At 45.8% G+C, this 14,252-nt stretch overlaps 1 protein-coding gene across 4 annotated transcripts in view; it reads left to right on the top strand.

Moving 5' to 3' along the window:
* The window catches only part of USP24 (ubiquitin specific peptidase 24), a 2,082,369-nt gene that overhangs the window by 1,339,341 nt on the left and 728,776 nt on the right, over positions 1-14,252 (top strand). For all 4 annotated transcript variants that reach the window (XM_085602520.1, XM_085602518.1, XM_085602517.1 and 1 more), the window contains exon 50: positions 9,749-9,890. In XM_085602520.1, the coding sequence (XP_085458646.1) occupies positions 9,749-9,890 (142 nt within the window). The remainder of the gene's footprint in view (positions 1-9,748; positions 9,891-14,252) is intronic.

A 14,252-nucleotide genomic window follows, 5' to 3' on the forward strand; every position in this document is an offset into this window, starting at 1 on the left:
TCCCTTTATGATACCCTTTTGGGTTCCTGGGTCCGGCCTGCTTCAGGTGACTCGGTGGCTCATTCCCTTTTGGACCCGCCACCGTCCAGCTACGCATGACCCTGTTTGTCTTTTTGTGCATCCAGATGTGCAGGGGTTTGTGTTGCAGACTGCTTTTCCTTCACAGCCCCCTCTAACGCTTCCTCCCTCTCTGGATTCTAGATGGCTTGAGTCATGGGGTAGGAACATCTTTGTTTCCACTTGTGCGGCCCTACGGTCCTTAAATACAGTGTGTGTTTTGGCTCGGGCTACCTCTGCCCTGTGGGACTCTGCAGAATCTTTGCATTCTGCCACCTCTGAAGGTGCTCGAGTTGATATTCTTCGCCACCTCCGGGATGGCTGCGACCTTGCCGAATTCCCAGTCCGCTCAGCCTTAGATACTGTGGATTCTTTGGGCCAACCTATGGCGGGTTCTGTTGCCTTAAGGCGTCACGTTTGGTTACGAGATAGTGTCTTCCCAGAAAATATCAGTGAGCGACTGGTTGACTTAACCTTTGATGGGGTTTTGCTGTTTGATGCTCACGCCGAGTAGTTGGTTCACCGGCTCCTTGCAGGCTTTCGTCCTCCCACTTAGGTCTTCTAAGGCCTATCTTCCGTGGTGGTACTTTTTCATTTTGCATCCCTTGGATGCGCTCTGTGTTTAACATGGCCGGTGAACCTTACGTCCTCTTTTCTGTGGTTAAGGGTGATTACCCTTTGATTGGCATCCTTTGGGCGCGTTTTGCTTTCAGCTCCCTGTTGGCCTGCTATGCTATGTTCCTCAGGTTGCTGTGTCTGGTCCTCTGACTGTGGTATTGAGCCGGCGGCTCAGCTCGGTAATGTCATATGGCTCGGAACTCAGGTTCATGGGTTCAGATCGTTACTGCGCTCTTTTAGCTTGGCTTCTTGCCCTAAGAGGTGTTCCCCGTTGTTTGAGGTATGCATACTCCATGTGGGGTACTTGTATTCTATTATATAGCTTTGCTTATTTCAGCTGGACCTGGAGAGCCTGTGTCTCCATGCGTCGTCTGGTGGTCAGATTGTCCGGTGTTCTCTGCTTTTTCCTGGGGCCATCTGCTTACGCCATGGTCATCCACCTCTTTGGGAGGTTTCATGGGCTCCTCTTCTACAACGGCTCCTGCCTGACCTTACTGTGCTAGGTATGATCCGGTATGGGCATGTTCTGGCTCCTGGCTAGCTCTGTCTCTACATGATATGTTTATACATTCTGTATACATGCCGGTTGCCCCTATGTCGCCACCTCTTTTGAGGCTGCACAACCCGGACCAATATCTTCATGTGCCTTGGTATTCCTCTTCCTATGTCGCCACCTCTTTCGAGGCTGCAAGACCCGGACCAATATCTCCATCTGTGGGGGACCTTTTCTAGGTTGTAGCAAGTTGCCAATAGGTTCCTCCTTGCTTCTGCTTGCTGGGGTAATTTCCTAATTTTACATATGCTCCCTTTTTTGGTGTTCGACGCTGTACGTGTCTTTTATGGAGTGTTGGTCTCTGATTCAGAGACTCTTCCCACCTTTGGTAAATTTGGCGTTTTTTGGACACTTCCTTAGGATATGCCCTTTTCCACGTTTTCACGTACTATTGCTACAGCTGCGCCTGCGTGACAGCTCTATTGCGGGTTGTTTCTCACTTTGTCTTCATATTGCCCGGTCGGGCAATCTTATGCTTCTTGTGTAAGCCACTTTAAGGTCTCTCTGGCTGTTAGGCTGGTTGCATCTCTTCAAGTTCATTTTGAGCTTGGGTTGGTGTACTCATCGGTGGTCATTAAGTGGAGAGTGGTTCTTCTTCCTTTCTCTCTCTTTCTCCTTGCTCTGGTACAGGGCTCCTACCGTTCTACCTGTCATTTTTATACGGGTATGGTGTGGCGCCATTCAGGCGTTTTTGGGATATCTTCTGTCCTGTTATTTATGCCCTATCGAGCTGCTGGGTTGCGGTCTGGCTGTTTTGCAACAGCTTCTCTCCCCCCTCCCCCTCCCCCCTTATCCGTAGCTCTGTTGCCAGATTGGGTGCTTGGCGCTTTCTGTTCTCTCCCAGACCCACCCCCCTTTTTTGGGGTATGGCTGTGGTATCTATTCTAAGTTAAGGAATCTGCGGCTACATGTCTCTATCAGATGTGCAAGCTACTTACCTTCGGTAACGATGTATCTGGTAGAGACGTTGCCTAGCCGCCGATTCCTTAACGCCCACCCAGTCTCCCCGTTCTGCGAGGACCTTGCCAAGTTGGGTTCTCCGCTGGCCCCCCTGTTACAGTTGGCGTTGGTTTTTCCTCTCATGGGTGCTCACATTGTTGCGTCCCTTTGAGATTTGCCATAATACGGCTGACTCCCTCTCAGGGGTTTCGGTTACCAGAATACAGTTTCCTCCCTCTCAATGGTTTCTTATCTGTAAAATGATGCCTTTTCGATTGACCTTCACCAGGAGATTCCTCTTCATTGCCTTATCTTCTCATGCTGCCTTTCCGCCTTCTCTATTGGCTCAGGGTTCTGGTCTCCTCTACGGTAGTCTTCTTAGGGGTTCTGTTCACCTCTGTGTCAGACCTCCATTAATATAGGGGCAGTGCCAGACTTTTTATACCTGCTGTTATGTTATGTTATTCTGTTTTATAGAGCGCGGCTAATACCCAAGGGTGTCCTGGCGCTGTAGAACAGAAGACTATCCTGAATAATAGCAGTGCAAAGGTATTAAGAGGTAAAAAGGTTGGTCTTGAGCGCCTTCCTGAATTCAAGATGATTGGTTATGTGTCTCAGGTTTAGCGGTAATGCGTTCCAGGCCGTGGTGGCTTTTAACACGAAGCTGCGTCCTCCCCAGTTGGCTTTGTTTACTTTGGGAACTGCAACCAGATTAGCCTTAGATGACCGCAGAGTTCTTCCAGGAGAATACCATTGGAAGAGCCTAATGAGATGGAGAGGTCCATTGTTATGGAGAGCTCTGTGGGTCATGCATAGCGCTTTAAACAGGATTCGCTTATTTATTGGAAGCCAGTGTAGTTTTTTTATTTCGGCCGAGATCGAGGCATATTTAGGAATGCCTGATATCAGTCTTGCCGCCGCATTTTGCAGTAGCTGCAGCTTTTTCTGTAGACCTTCCTGCATAGTGATGTAGAGACTATTGCAGTAGTCGAGTCTGGATAGGGCAAGGGCAGAGATGACCGTCCTGTGTGATTCTTTGGGGAGCAATGGGAGTATCTTCCTGCATGATCTTAGAATATAAGAAGTGGAGGAGATAACTGCATTGACCTGGTCCTTGAACAAAAGTTTATCATCTATGATAATGCCCAGGTTCTTGACTTTCCTACTGGGCGTGGGTAGTGAGCCCATTGAGTCTGGCCACCAGGTAGGTGTCCAGAAGCTAGGATCATTTCCAAACAAAACCACCTCCGTTTTGTTGGAGTTTAGTGTGAGGCAATTTAGGGTCATCCATCTGCCCACTGCTGACATACACTCCTTAAAATCATCAGCTACATTGGTAGGGGCCGCAGGCAATAAAGATACCACAATCTGGGTATCGTCTGCGTAGGATGTAAGGTTAAATTCAAAGGATTCTACCAATGATGCAAGATGTTTAACATATACATTAAAAAGAGTGGGACTGATGGAGGACCCCTGTGGCACCCCGCATGGTAGGGAGAAGGCTTTAGCAGTGAAGTCTCCCAGCGAGACCGCCTGAATTCTGTCTGCTAGGAAAGACTTGATAAGGCTCCATGCTTTGTCTTTGACCCCAATTTCTTGAAGCCGTTCCATCAATAAACTATGATGAACCGTGTCAAAGGCTGCAGACAGATCCAACATGATCATTACCGCCTTTCCACCCTGATCTAAAGTAGCTCGGATTTCTTCTGTTGATTTGACTAGCGCCGATTCGGTGCTATGTCCTGATCTGAATCCGTACTGCGTGGGGTCTAAACCCTGGGTCTCCTCCAAGAATCTGCTAAGTTGTGTGTTCATGATTTTCTCAATTAGTTTGGCAGGGAGAGGCAGCCTTGATATAGGTCTGAAGTTGTTTGGGTCCAGGGGATTCAGCTGGGGTTTTTTTTTGTAGCGGTAGGATAGAAGCTGTTTTCCAGATCCTAGGAAAGTAGCCCTTAATGAATATAGAATTAAAAATAGATGTAAGGGTTTCCGTGACTGGTTCAGGGGCTAGCTTGAGTACTGAAAGGGGGCAGTGGTCGATCGGGGAGCCTGATCTAGTCGAATCTAGAAGTTTAAGAACCTCAACAGAGGAGGTGGGTAAAAAAGTCTTTAGCGTCCCAGAGTTATTGGAGGAGTCATGTGAATTTGACGCCCCCGATATGGTTGAATGGTTAAAGGTAGCAAAAATATTATCCACGTTTTCAAAGAAAAAGTTTGCTATTTTGTCGCACAGTTCTTGGCTGTATTCTATCTGAGGTATAGTGGGCTCAGCGAGGGTTTCAACCCAGGTACTGGCTTGTGTTATAAACCCTGCTTTCGGACCGGGTGGACTATACAGTAAGGTACCTCTAAAAGTATATCGATAGAGACGAAAGCAAAAGTCCAATGCCTCACAGTCGGCGTTGGTGGAGTTATTAAAGGTGGCTTTAATGGACTCATGGTAAATTATGGCTAATCCACCCCCTTTTTTGTTAATTCTATTCTGGGTATGGCAGTTGTAACCAGGGGGTGTAGCTTTAACAATGTCCGGGCCAGAAGCTTCATCTGTCCATGCCTCCGTTATGAAGGCTATTTTAGTTCCTTCATTTTCAATGAGGTGGGCCAGTTCCGTGCTATGTTTTACTAGTGACCTAGCGTTGAGTAACAAACATTTGAAAATGTTATTTATTTCTACCCTTGTTGTGCTTTTTATGTTGATGGCTATCTTGTGGCCGAGAAGCTGAATCTTAGTTCCGCAGTTAGTACAAGTGGTCATGCTGGGACGAGATGAAATATCTGGGAAGATGCATTTTCGATTACAGTTGGGGTAGGTGGTTCTAAGCCTGTGTAGCGCCTCTCTTGAGTATATCATGCGCCTCGAGAGATCCGTGGGGAACCGGCCAGGAGTACTGGCGCGGACGGGCGCAGACGGGCTTGCCTTGGGCGCGCGTCCGCTGCGCGCTCGCGCTGGCATCGGCCTTAAGTAAGTGAGTACCGTGGAAGCCTAGAGCGCCGACCCCAGTACAACAAAGATGGCGGCCAGTTCTCGCTTTACCAGGTAGAGTGCAGGTATATGTGCAAATGGGCAAAACCAATGGTTTAAAAGTGCAAACTCGCAATCACAGCCTGAGAGTTAAAATAGTTAAAAAACAAGGTTAAAAATTCACCAATACCTCGCTGACAACGCGCCTGCTGTCACACCCGGCTCAAGCCTCAGGTGTCTTCTGAGCGCGCTCGCGCTGGCATCGGCCTTAAGTAAGTAAGTGAGTACCGTGGAAGCCTAGAGCGCCGACCCCAGTACAACAAAGATGGCGGCCAGTTCTCGCTTTACCAGGTAGAGTGCAGGTATATGTGCAAATGAGCAAAACCAATGGTTCCAAAGTGCAAACTCGCAATCACAGCCTGAGAGTTAAAATAGTTAAAAAACAAGGTTAAAAATTCACCAATACCTCGCTGACAACGCGCCTGCTGTGGACTGTTGTTCCCTCTGTGCTCTGTTCTTGCTGGACGGCACATTTCTACATGGTACTGACAGTCTATTTTTGTCTGTTGTTCTGCATGGTAATAAGTCTATTTCTGTCTGTTGAAATATTCTTCCCTTGTTGCACTTGGGAAGGGTCTTCGCTTAACTTGCGAGGTTCTTTCTCACTGCTTTTTCACCTATACGTAGGTAGTGTCTAATTCTCTCTTTTACGATGGTGTCTTGAACCATCCTCCTCATTTATTCACGGATTTTCATCCATCGCACACTGTTCCCACACTTTCATAGTCTTTTTTATTGGTGGCTCCGGGTTGTGTTGCGGAAAAGTTTCTCCGAAGAAAACTGACGTCAGCGCGCCGGCAGGGACTTGTATGATCTCGCTGACATCACGTAAGTGGACGACGTCCGGGCGGGGTCGCGTGGCGCCATCCCTCGGCACGCAGAGGTGCTGCTGCAAAAGTTTTTCTGGGTCCAGTCTGATGCCTGGGGATATTCTAAGTTAAGGAATCTGCGGCTAGACAACTTCTCTACCAGATACATCATTACCGAAGGAAAGTAACTCGTATGATTTGCCTCCTGAATTCTGTGATGTCATTCTGGCAGCCAGGCGTCCTTCCACTAAAGTGGTATACGCCTGAAGGTGGAAAAAATTTGTGGCATGGTGCACAGCAAAGGCTGTGGATCCCCTTTCTGTCCCTCTTTCCGAGGTCCTTTTGTTCCTTCTTTCTTTGGCCCGGCAGGACTCTGCTCTGGGCACTATTAAAGGCCATCCTTCTGCCATTTCAGCCTTTCTCAGACTACCTGATCAGCCCTCTCTTTTCAAGTCCCCTGTTGTAAATAGATTTCTCAAAGGCATTACACACCTTTTCCCTCCTATTCCGTTTGTAAAGCCACAGTGGGACTTGAATCTATTTCTAACTTATCTGATGTGCGCTCCTTTCGAGCCTCTTTACAACTGTCCTCTTCGTCCTTTGACTCTGAAGACTGCCTTCCTGGTTGCCATCACCTCAGCTAGGCGAGTGAGTGAGCTCCAGGCTCTTTCTTGTAAGCCTCCTTTCCTTTCCATTCATCCGGACAAGGTGGTGCTCAGGCATCGGCCTTCCTTTTTGCCAAACGTTGTCACGGCCTTTCATATGGGCAGACTGTTACCTTTCCCGCGTTCTTCCCGCCTCCACATCCTTCGAGAGAGAAAGAAAGGCTCCACCGTCTGGACCCAAAACGTGCCCTTTCGTTCTACCTCCACCGCACACAACAGTTCCGGGTGAATGACCAACTCTTTGTTGGCTACGTTGGCACCAAGAAAGGTCGGGCGGTGTACAAGAGGACTATCTCCTGCTGGGTTGTCTTGTGCATCAAAGCCTGTTATTCTTTGGCTAAAAAAGAGCCTCCGGTGGGGCTGCGTGCTCATTCTACTAGAGCAATTGCAGCCACTAGTGCATTGGGACGGGGTGTCCCCCTGCAAGATATCGGTCAGGCAGCTACGTTGGCCTGGACAGCCAAGTCCTGAGAGACTGCTTCTTTGGCCGTTCTGTTCTCCATGACTTTCTGGTGTATTCGTAGACCCACCACTGGGGTTGGTATTGCTGGGGTATCTATTCTAAGGTAAGAAATCTATCACTACGTTTTCTTTCAGATGAACAAGTTACTTACCTTCGGTAACAATGTATCTGTAACAAACATTAGTAGTGATAGATTCCTTACAGACCCACCCATCCTCCCCATTCTGCGAACTGATTTCTAGGGTTAAGGTCATCCCTTTCAGGGCCCTAGTTTCAAGTCACCAGTGGTCAGTATCTTGCATGGCTCTGCGTCCCTGGCGCGGAATGTCGTGTAGAGAACTGACGTCATCGCGCGTGGGCAGTGTCGAAGTACTGCCCGCGACATCATCCCGGTGATCACGGCGCCGACGGACGCGTAGCCACACAACGCCACCTACCGACGCGCAGGGGTACTGCTGATGAAAACTTTCCGGATCCAGCCTGACGCCTGGGGGTAATTCTAAGGTAAGGAATCTATCACTACTAATGTTTCTTACAGATACATCGTTACGGTAGGTAAGTAACTTATTCGTTAGTTGCATATAGTGCTGTAAATTCACATGCGTCCACCCTCCTCCTCGGAAGCTTTGGAATGTTGAAAATATATTTTTTCTTTACTTTCTTTCTTTCATACTTTTTTTTCTCCTTGCAAGCTCATTTTCATCCTGCATCTCCATCCCCACCCGCCGTGTGGGAAAACAATCCTAACTATGGAGTCGATTCCCATACACATTACCAGTCATAGAAGGAGTCACTATACCTTGTGACGCGAAAGAATTCTTAGAAGAAAAACATGTCCGAGCCCGACACTAGATAGCAGGAGTATCCAGAGCATGTGAATCTACAGCATTATATTCCACAAACAGATGCTTACAAGGTAAGAAATATTTTCCTTTGAGTGGCCAGACGAGTGAGCAAGTTGCACGCCTTAAGTTCCTATCTTCCTTTCACCTCCTCGTACCGAACAAGTTGAAGTTGCGAACGGGGCTTCTTTCCTGCATAAAGTGGTGACTCCTTTTCATCTGGGTCAATCCATCACACTTCCAACCATTTATCCCGAGGATTGGATCTGAGGCAAGTGGTTAACTACTTATTAAATCACACAAAGTACATATGACCGGGCAACAATCTTTGTGTGGTACTATGGTGCCAAGAAAGGAAAAGCTAAGCAAAAATGGACCCTATCCAGGTAGATCATCCTCCGCATCAAACTTGACAAACTTTGGCCCAAAAAGATCCTCAGGAAGGGATCAAGCCCTACTTCACTAGGTCTAAATCCACAACTTGTGCCCATGCAGGAGTTCCTTTTGAAGAGATCTATAAAGTGATTGTGTGGGTTTCCTTACATACCTTTATCAAGCATTACTGTCTGGATTTGAAAGTGCACAGGCATTGTCCCTTCACCTTATCTGTCCTGCAGGATGTCCTAGTCTAATCATCCAACAGCCCTCCTGCTAGGTAGCTCTGTAATCTGCTCTACAGGTCATGAATCTGCAGAAAGAAGTATCCATCAGAAGAAAAAGTTACTTACCTGTAGTAACAATCTTGCTTGTGGATACTCTAGGTACCTGCAGATTTTTCGCAGACCTACCTGCCTCCCGTTTTATGATTTGTTCTAGGGAAAGTTAGTAAGATCCCAAACTGTTTTTTCACAGCACTTCTCTATCCATATCGGTTCCTCGACTTGTCTTAAAGGCTTATAGCAAACTGATGTTGTTGCGCCTTGTTTAGTATTGTATGGCTTCGATGATGCCACGTCCAGTACTAGTACGAAGCCGGTGTCCCCTACCAGCAACCTGAGAACTTTGAAGTTTCCCGATCCAGTCTGATGCCTGGGATTATTCTACAGGTGAGGAATCTTCAAGTGGATAGAGCATCCACCAGAAAGATCATTACTACAGCTAAGTAACTTTTTCTTCTGATCTTAATCTAGTCTTTGCCAAGTCCTATCAGCAGATACTGTGACTCCTAAAGGGGGGCATTTACAATTTTTTCAGGGCTTCCTGAATTGTGGATGTTTTGGTCTGTTAAATGATTGTAGTTAAGTGTGTGTGTGTGTGTGTGAGATATTTGTCACATGAGGCTAAATGTATGTACCGTTTGTTCTTGGTAAATACTTCATATGTCTTAATGTGCAACACCATAGAATCTTAATAGGATTTACTTTCATTTTTGCATCACTGTACTTTTTAAAACCATTGAATGGCTTGCAGTTATGGAATTTCTAGTAAGAATTGTGCTCTGTGCCTGGAAGTATTGCTGTCATTTTTTTCGCAACTGTGGTGCTTTAATGGCATCAATTTTCAAAAGTTCTACTGAACTGAGACAGCATGTGCTTTAAAAAAACAAAAACATTTTCAATAATTAACTGCAGCTGTGACATCAGGTCAACAGGCTTCATTATTCAACATATTTGTGCTTTGAGTCTACTTGATGTCTTATGACTGCATAACCCTTAATCCAGCTGTTTTAAAGCCCTTACTCTCAAGATTTAGTTTGTATTACAGTAAAATGTACACGTACTTAAAGTGAACTACAATGAGTTCCTGTAGTAACATATTGTGTTGTATGTTTCCTTTAAAGCTAACCCATATCCAGATGTACGTCGCCGATACTGGAATGCCTATATGCTTTTCTACCAGAGAATTTCTGACCAGAACTCTCCAGTGCTACCAAAGAAAAGTAGAGTCAGTGTTGTGCGTCAAGAAGCTGAAGATCTTACACTGTATGTACCGCTCCACATTTATTCTTTTATCTGAATCTTAGATATGTTGAGTATAAGCTTGTATATATGCATTAACTACAGATCCTTAAATACACAAATTCTAATGGATACTTCTACCTTAAGGTTCCTAATCTTTTGAATAATCCCAGGCATCAGACTGGATCCGGCAAACTTTAAAGCTCTTTGATGTCTGTAGGGAGGGCTGCATTCGCATAGACACAAAGTGGCATTGGGAGATGTCACCCGAAACCACATATCTCACAACCCGGCACAATAGCGTCAATTCCCCATATTCCCATGCCTTCGACGCACAGTAATTACCAGTGGCTGAGATTAAATCAATCATTCCACTCATCACTTTTTTGTTATACTTTAGTTTGTTGCCCTAAGTGGGACAGGTGTGCTCAGATGTGGGTACTGTGCCACTGGAACCAAGCTGTACTTTGCTGATGAGCACTAATCAAGGCGAAACCGGGCCTGGGTTGCTTGTGTTCCGGTTCAAAGAGGACCCGGCCTGGCAGTTGAAGCTGGACTGCTCCCATTGGAGCATGGTCAAGACTGATTTGCATACGGCTAGATCCAAACTGAGATGACATGGTGGGCGAAAAACAATAGACTGAGATGGGGCCCCAAGCGATTGCAGTGGCTGAGATAAATTCAAGCATACCATGTATTCCCTTGGTGTTTCTGATGATAAGATGTCACATTTCTCGAAGGTCATCAAAGACTACCAGAATACTTTATTGCTCAGTGCTTCAGACCTTGTCACTGTAACACTGTGGACTCAATGGCCTGTGCTATTTGGTGCTCTCTAGCGATCTGCTGTGATGCTTAGCTCCGCAGTTAGAGGTTCTCCAAAAATGTACGGGCTACCCTCATGGACCTTTTGATGGCTCCCATCTATTTAGTGATGAAGCAGACTTCGCTCTAAAACGATTTAAGGCTAAGAGGGCCAGATACTCAGGTGTCCAACACCCTTAACCTCAGTGTGATTACAGACCATTTCATTGCTTTCAATGCTTCTCCAGAGGGTTCAGTTTAAACCAACACCTGTCTGCTCAGGTGCAGGCAGATCAGTCCCAAAACCCTCTGGTTAGGCAGAGCCAAGTGTAAGAGTTGTGGGTTCCTCCACCCATCCTCCAGCTCCTCTTCTAACTTCTCAGCTCGACAAATAAAGTAGGCCTGATATGCTTCTTCCATAAAGCCAGGAGGCTTTGGGAGGCTGGGTTTCCTCCTTTCTACCAGCTTCTGAAAGGATCAGGGGAGTTGCCACCAGAGCAGAAGATTGGGCAAGGTTGCTATTCATGGTGTATCCTTGCTCCAGTGAAGGGTAGCCGTCTACATCCGATCCAAGACCTAAGAGTCTGAAACTCTACCTCATAAAGGAGAAGTTCAAGGTTTTGACTCCAACTCTGGTCCTGTTGGCTTTAGAAGCTGGGGACTGGCTGGTGTCACAGTATGTGTATTAACAAATTCTGATTCTGTATTTGAATGAGACGTTTCTGCTTTTTAGGAGTGGGTTCTACACATTACCTATTTGCAGTACTCCCGTGTGCTTTGGCATTGGCACCTCAAGTCTTCACCAAAGTCATGGTGGTGGTTGCAGTCCATCTCAGACGGTTGGTTATTCACTTCATCCTGTACCTGGGAGTCTGACTGCTCACGGCCCACTTGCCGGAGTTCGTGGCACACCATCTTCAGTCACCGAAAACTCTGCTGTTCAAACTAGGTTTTTCAGTAAACAGACCCAAATCTCCCCTGGAGCCCTCCAGGCGTCTCCTGTTCACAGTGTCAATTCAGGATACTACTCTTCTCTATACTTTGCCTCTGTATTAACTAAGAGTGTTTAGGTTAGGTTGTAATATTATTATTCAGTGTTACTTTGTATGTTGTGTTCTCTTTAAGAAGCCTATGTCATGCTTAGTTACTGTGGAATGTTAAGATGATCATTCTGGTTGAGAAGCTGTTGGAGCTGGCTGCATTCAGACTGGCTCCTCTTCCATGTAACCAATAAATAACTTAACCAGCAATCACTTGGATCCTGAGCAATTACTACATTTTATTGGCGACGAGCTGGTTACATGGACAACCCTGCGTGCTACTTTCAAGACTTTCCAAGCAAGATTCCGGTTTACAAAGCTGGTACATCCTGTCTACTTAAATCCTAAGATTTACATCTTCAAGGAAGGATTTCTGGCACTCCTGAGAATTATCTTCTATCGATGCTGTCATCTCGACAAATCCTACTTCAAGCTCTGCACTCGTGGGAGGACATTTAAATTCAAGCTACGGTAGGGCGATTTGAGCGCTTTTTTCTAACTTTCGTTTTGGGTTAAAAAACATACCATCTATTTTAAGCGCTGTCTTGCCTTCCGTGAATCTCTATCATTATTCTCCTCCGTTTCATATTTAAAAAATAAATAAATAAAGCTCACCGGGCATTCGCATCTTTCAAACTCTGCCTAACGCACGACGCGTGCTCCTACATCTCGAGCTTACACCATTCCATGCATTCCATGAGCCTCGTGCAGCAGCAGTAGGCATCATCGTGTGTATTCTTTTGTTCGTCTTCCTGCATCGTCATCGTCTTGGCCCTCATCCACGCATGCGCGAGTGCGAGTGTCTGGACAGCTTCATGTTGCCAAGCAACGTCCAAAGAGCGGTTCAAGCCTCCTTTCCAGTTCGACATACGCGCATGTATCTTTGTGACATCACCGTCACCCAGCAACGCTCCGTGTGTGTGTCTCAAAGCTCTTTTTCGCTGACACGCACAGCTGTTATACGAGCAATTATCTAACGCGGCTCGATTTTTTTTCTACAACAACACTCCAGTCATCACCATCTACAATTGTGTGTGTAATATTGAGTTCTTCGCTGACACGCACAGCTGAATACTATATTTCTCAAAGAAAACTCGTCACGCTGACCCACACAGCTGATTGTGTGCAAAACTTTAGCAGTTCATTCATACATTATAAAAGGTGGGAAGTGTATTTTATGCAAAATAGGGGTAAAGCTTATGTTTATTAAGTCATGCAGATTGTATATAACTAAATATTCACATATTTTGTATTCTACGCTATTTTTTTTGTTCATCGTAATTTTGATTCAACTTATGATACAATATACGTTTTCCTATACACAATAGTACCGTTTACTCATTTCTTTTAAAATGTGTACCTTACAATCTGTAAACCCTCCTCCTCCTTTTCTCGAGACACCAGGTGAGCCAGCAATTAGGTAGGAAGTTTGGCATGACGCTTTGTGGTAAATATTTCATTACCGGTACTATTTTTTATGCGGTAAAGTCTATCAAGAATAACTCAGTAAATATAAGAGGCAGAATCCGTGGTATTAGAGGTTTTAAAAGGCTTTATTCCTATACAAAGGAATACAATTCGAATTGTTGGCATTCTATTCCATCACCACGAAAGTTCAGGAAGGAAGGGCGGGCATACTTTATTGACAGATAGGCAGTTTTATAGAAAATACATTACAGTGAAACAGATGCAAGAGGCGTAACAGCTGATAAAAGGTGCATACGTAGCTAATAGAGGGCGTAATTTAAGAAACGTCATCATACATGATGTCACAAGTGGGTGGATCCATAAGAGAATCCTGCAATGTCAGCAGAAATAGTTGGCAGAGATGCGCGCGCAGCCGCATGACGTGTGATTGACGTGCAACTAGAGGGTGAAGGGGACTTGACATTTAGCTCTACATGTGGAGACAGAAGTCTGGGGTTATGTCAACCTAATCCCAAATCATATCTAATATCCTATGTTTAAAGAACTGTGTTATCCAAAAAGAGAGGTCTCTTAGGATAGAATCTTATTCTATACTGACTATACTGACTGTTAGTGCGTGTACAAGCGTCTAAGTGTCTACACTAGATGCGAGGGGGTAGGAATATTCCATGGTAACGGGGCTATGAATTACTTGCATGAGGGCAGCGAGGCCTGGCCCTTTGCACGGTAGCTGGAGGAATGTTTACCTAAACTACTAGACAGGAATGTATCGGATGAGGAGCGAAGGAGATAATCTTGAAGGTGAAATACAGTTTTTGGCAGGCGACAAGCTGGATCAGGCACCGTTAGCCGCGCAGGGAGTAGGACAAAGTCCATGGACACAGATGCGGGCTCAGACTGGAGCTTTCAGAGGCAGAAGGCAGGAAAAGGCTTGATGACAGAATTCGGGCCTACTCGCCTGAATCTGTAAAATGTGGAAAGTGAACCACATAAAGTCGGTGGCCTTTCATACTTAGAAAAGGAATATCTGACCCATTCATGGCGGATCTGAAAGAGGACATGTTGACGGTGGACGCACATATATTTGCGTCTTCAGAACTGAAGCAGGAGGGAA

Source organism: Triturus cristatus, chromosome 4_2 (genome assembly GCF_964204655.1).
Source record: "Triturus cristatus chromosome 4_2, aTriCri1.1, whole genome shotgun sequence".
Lineage (NCBI taxonomy): Eukaryota > Metazoa > Chordata > Amphibia > Caudata > Salamandridae > Triturus > Triturus cristatus.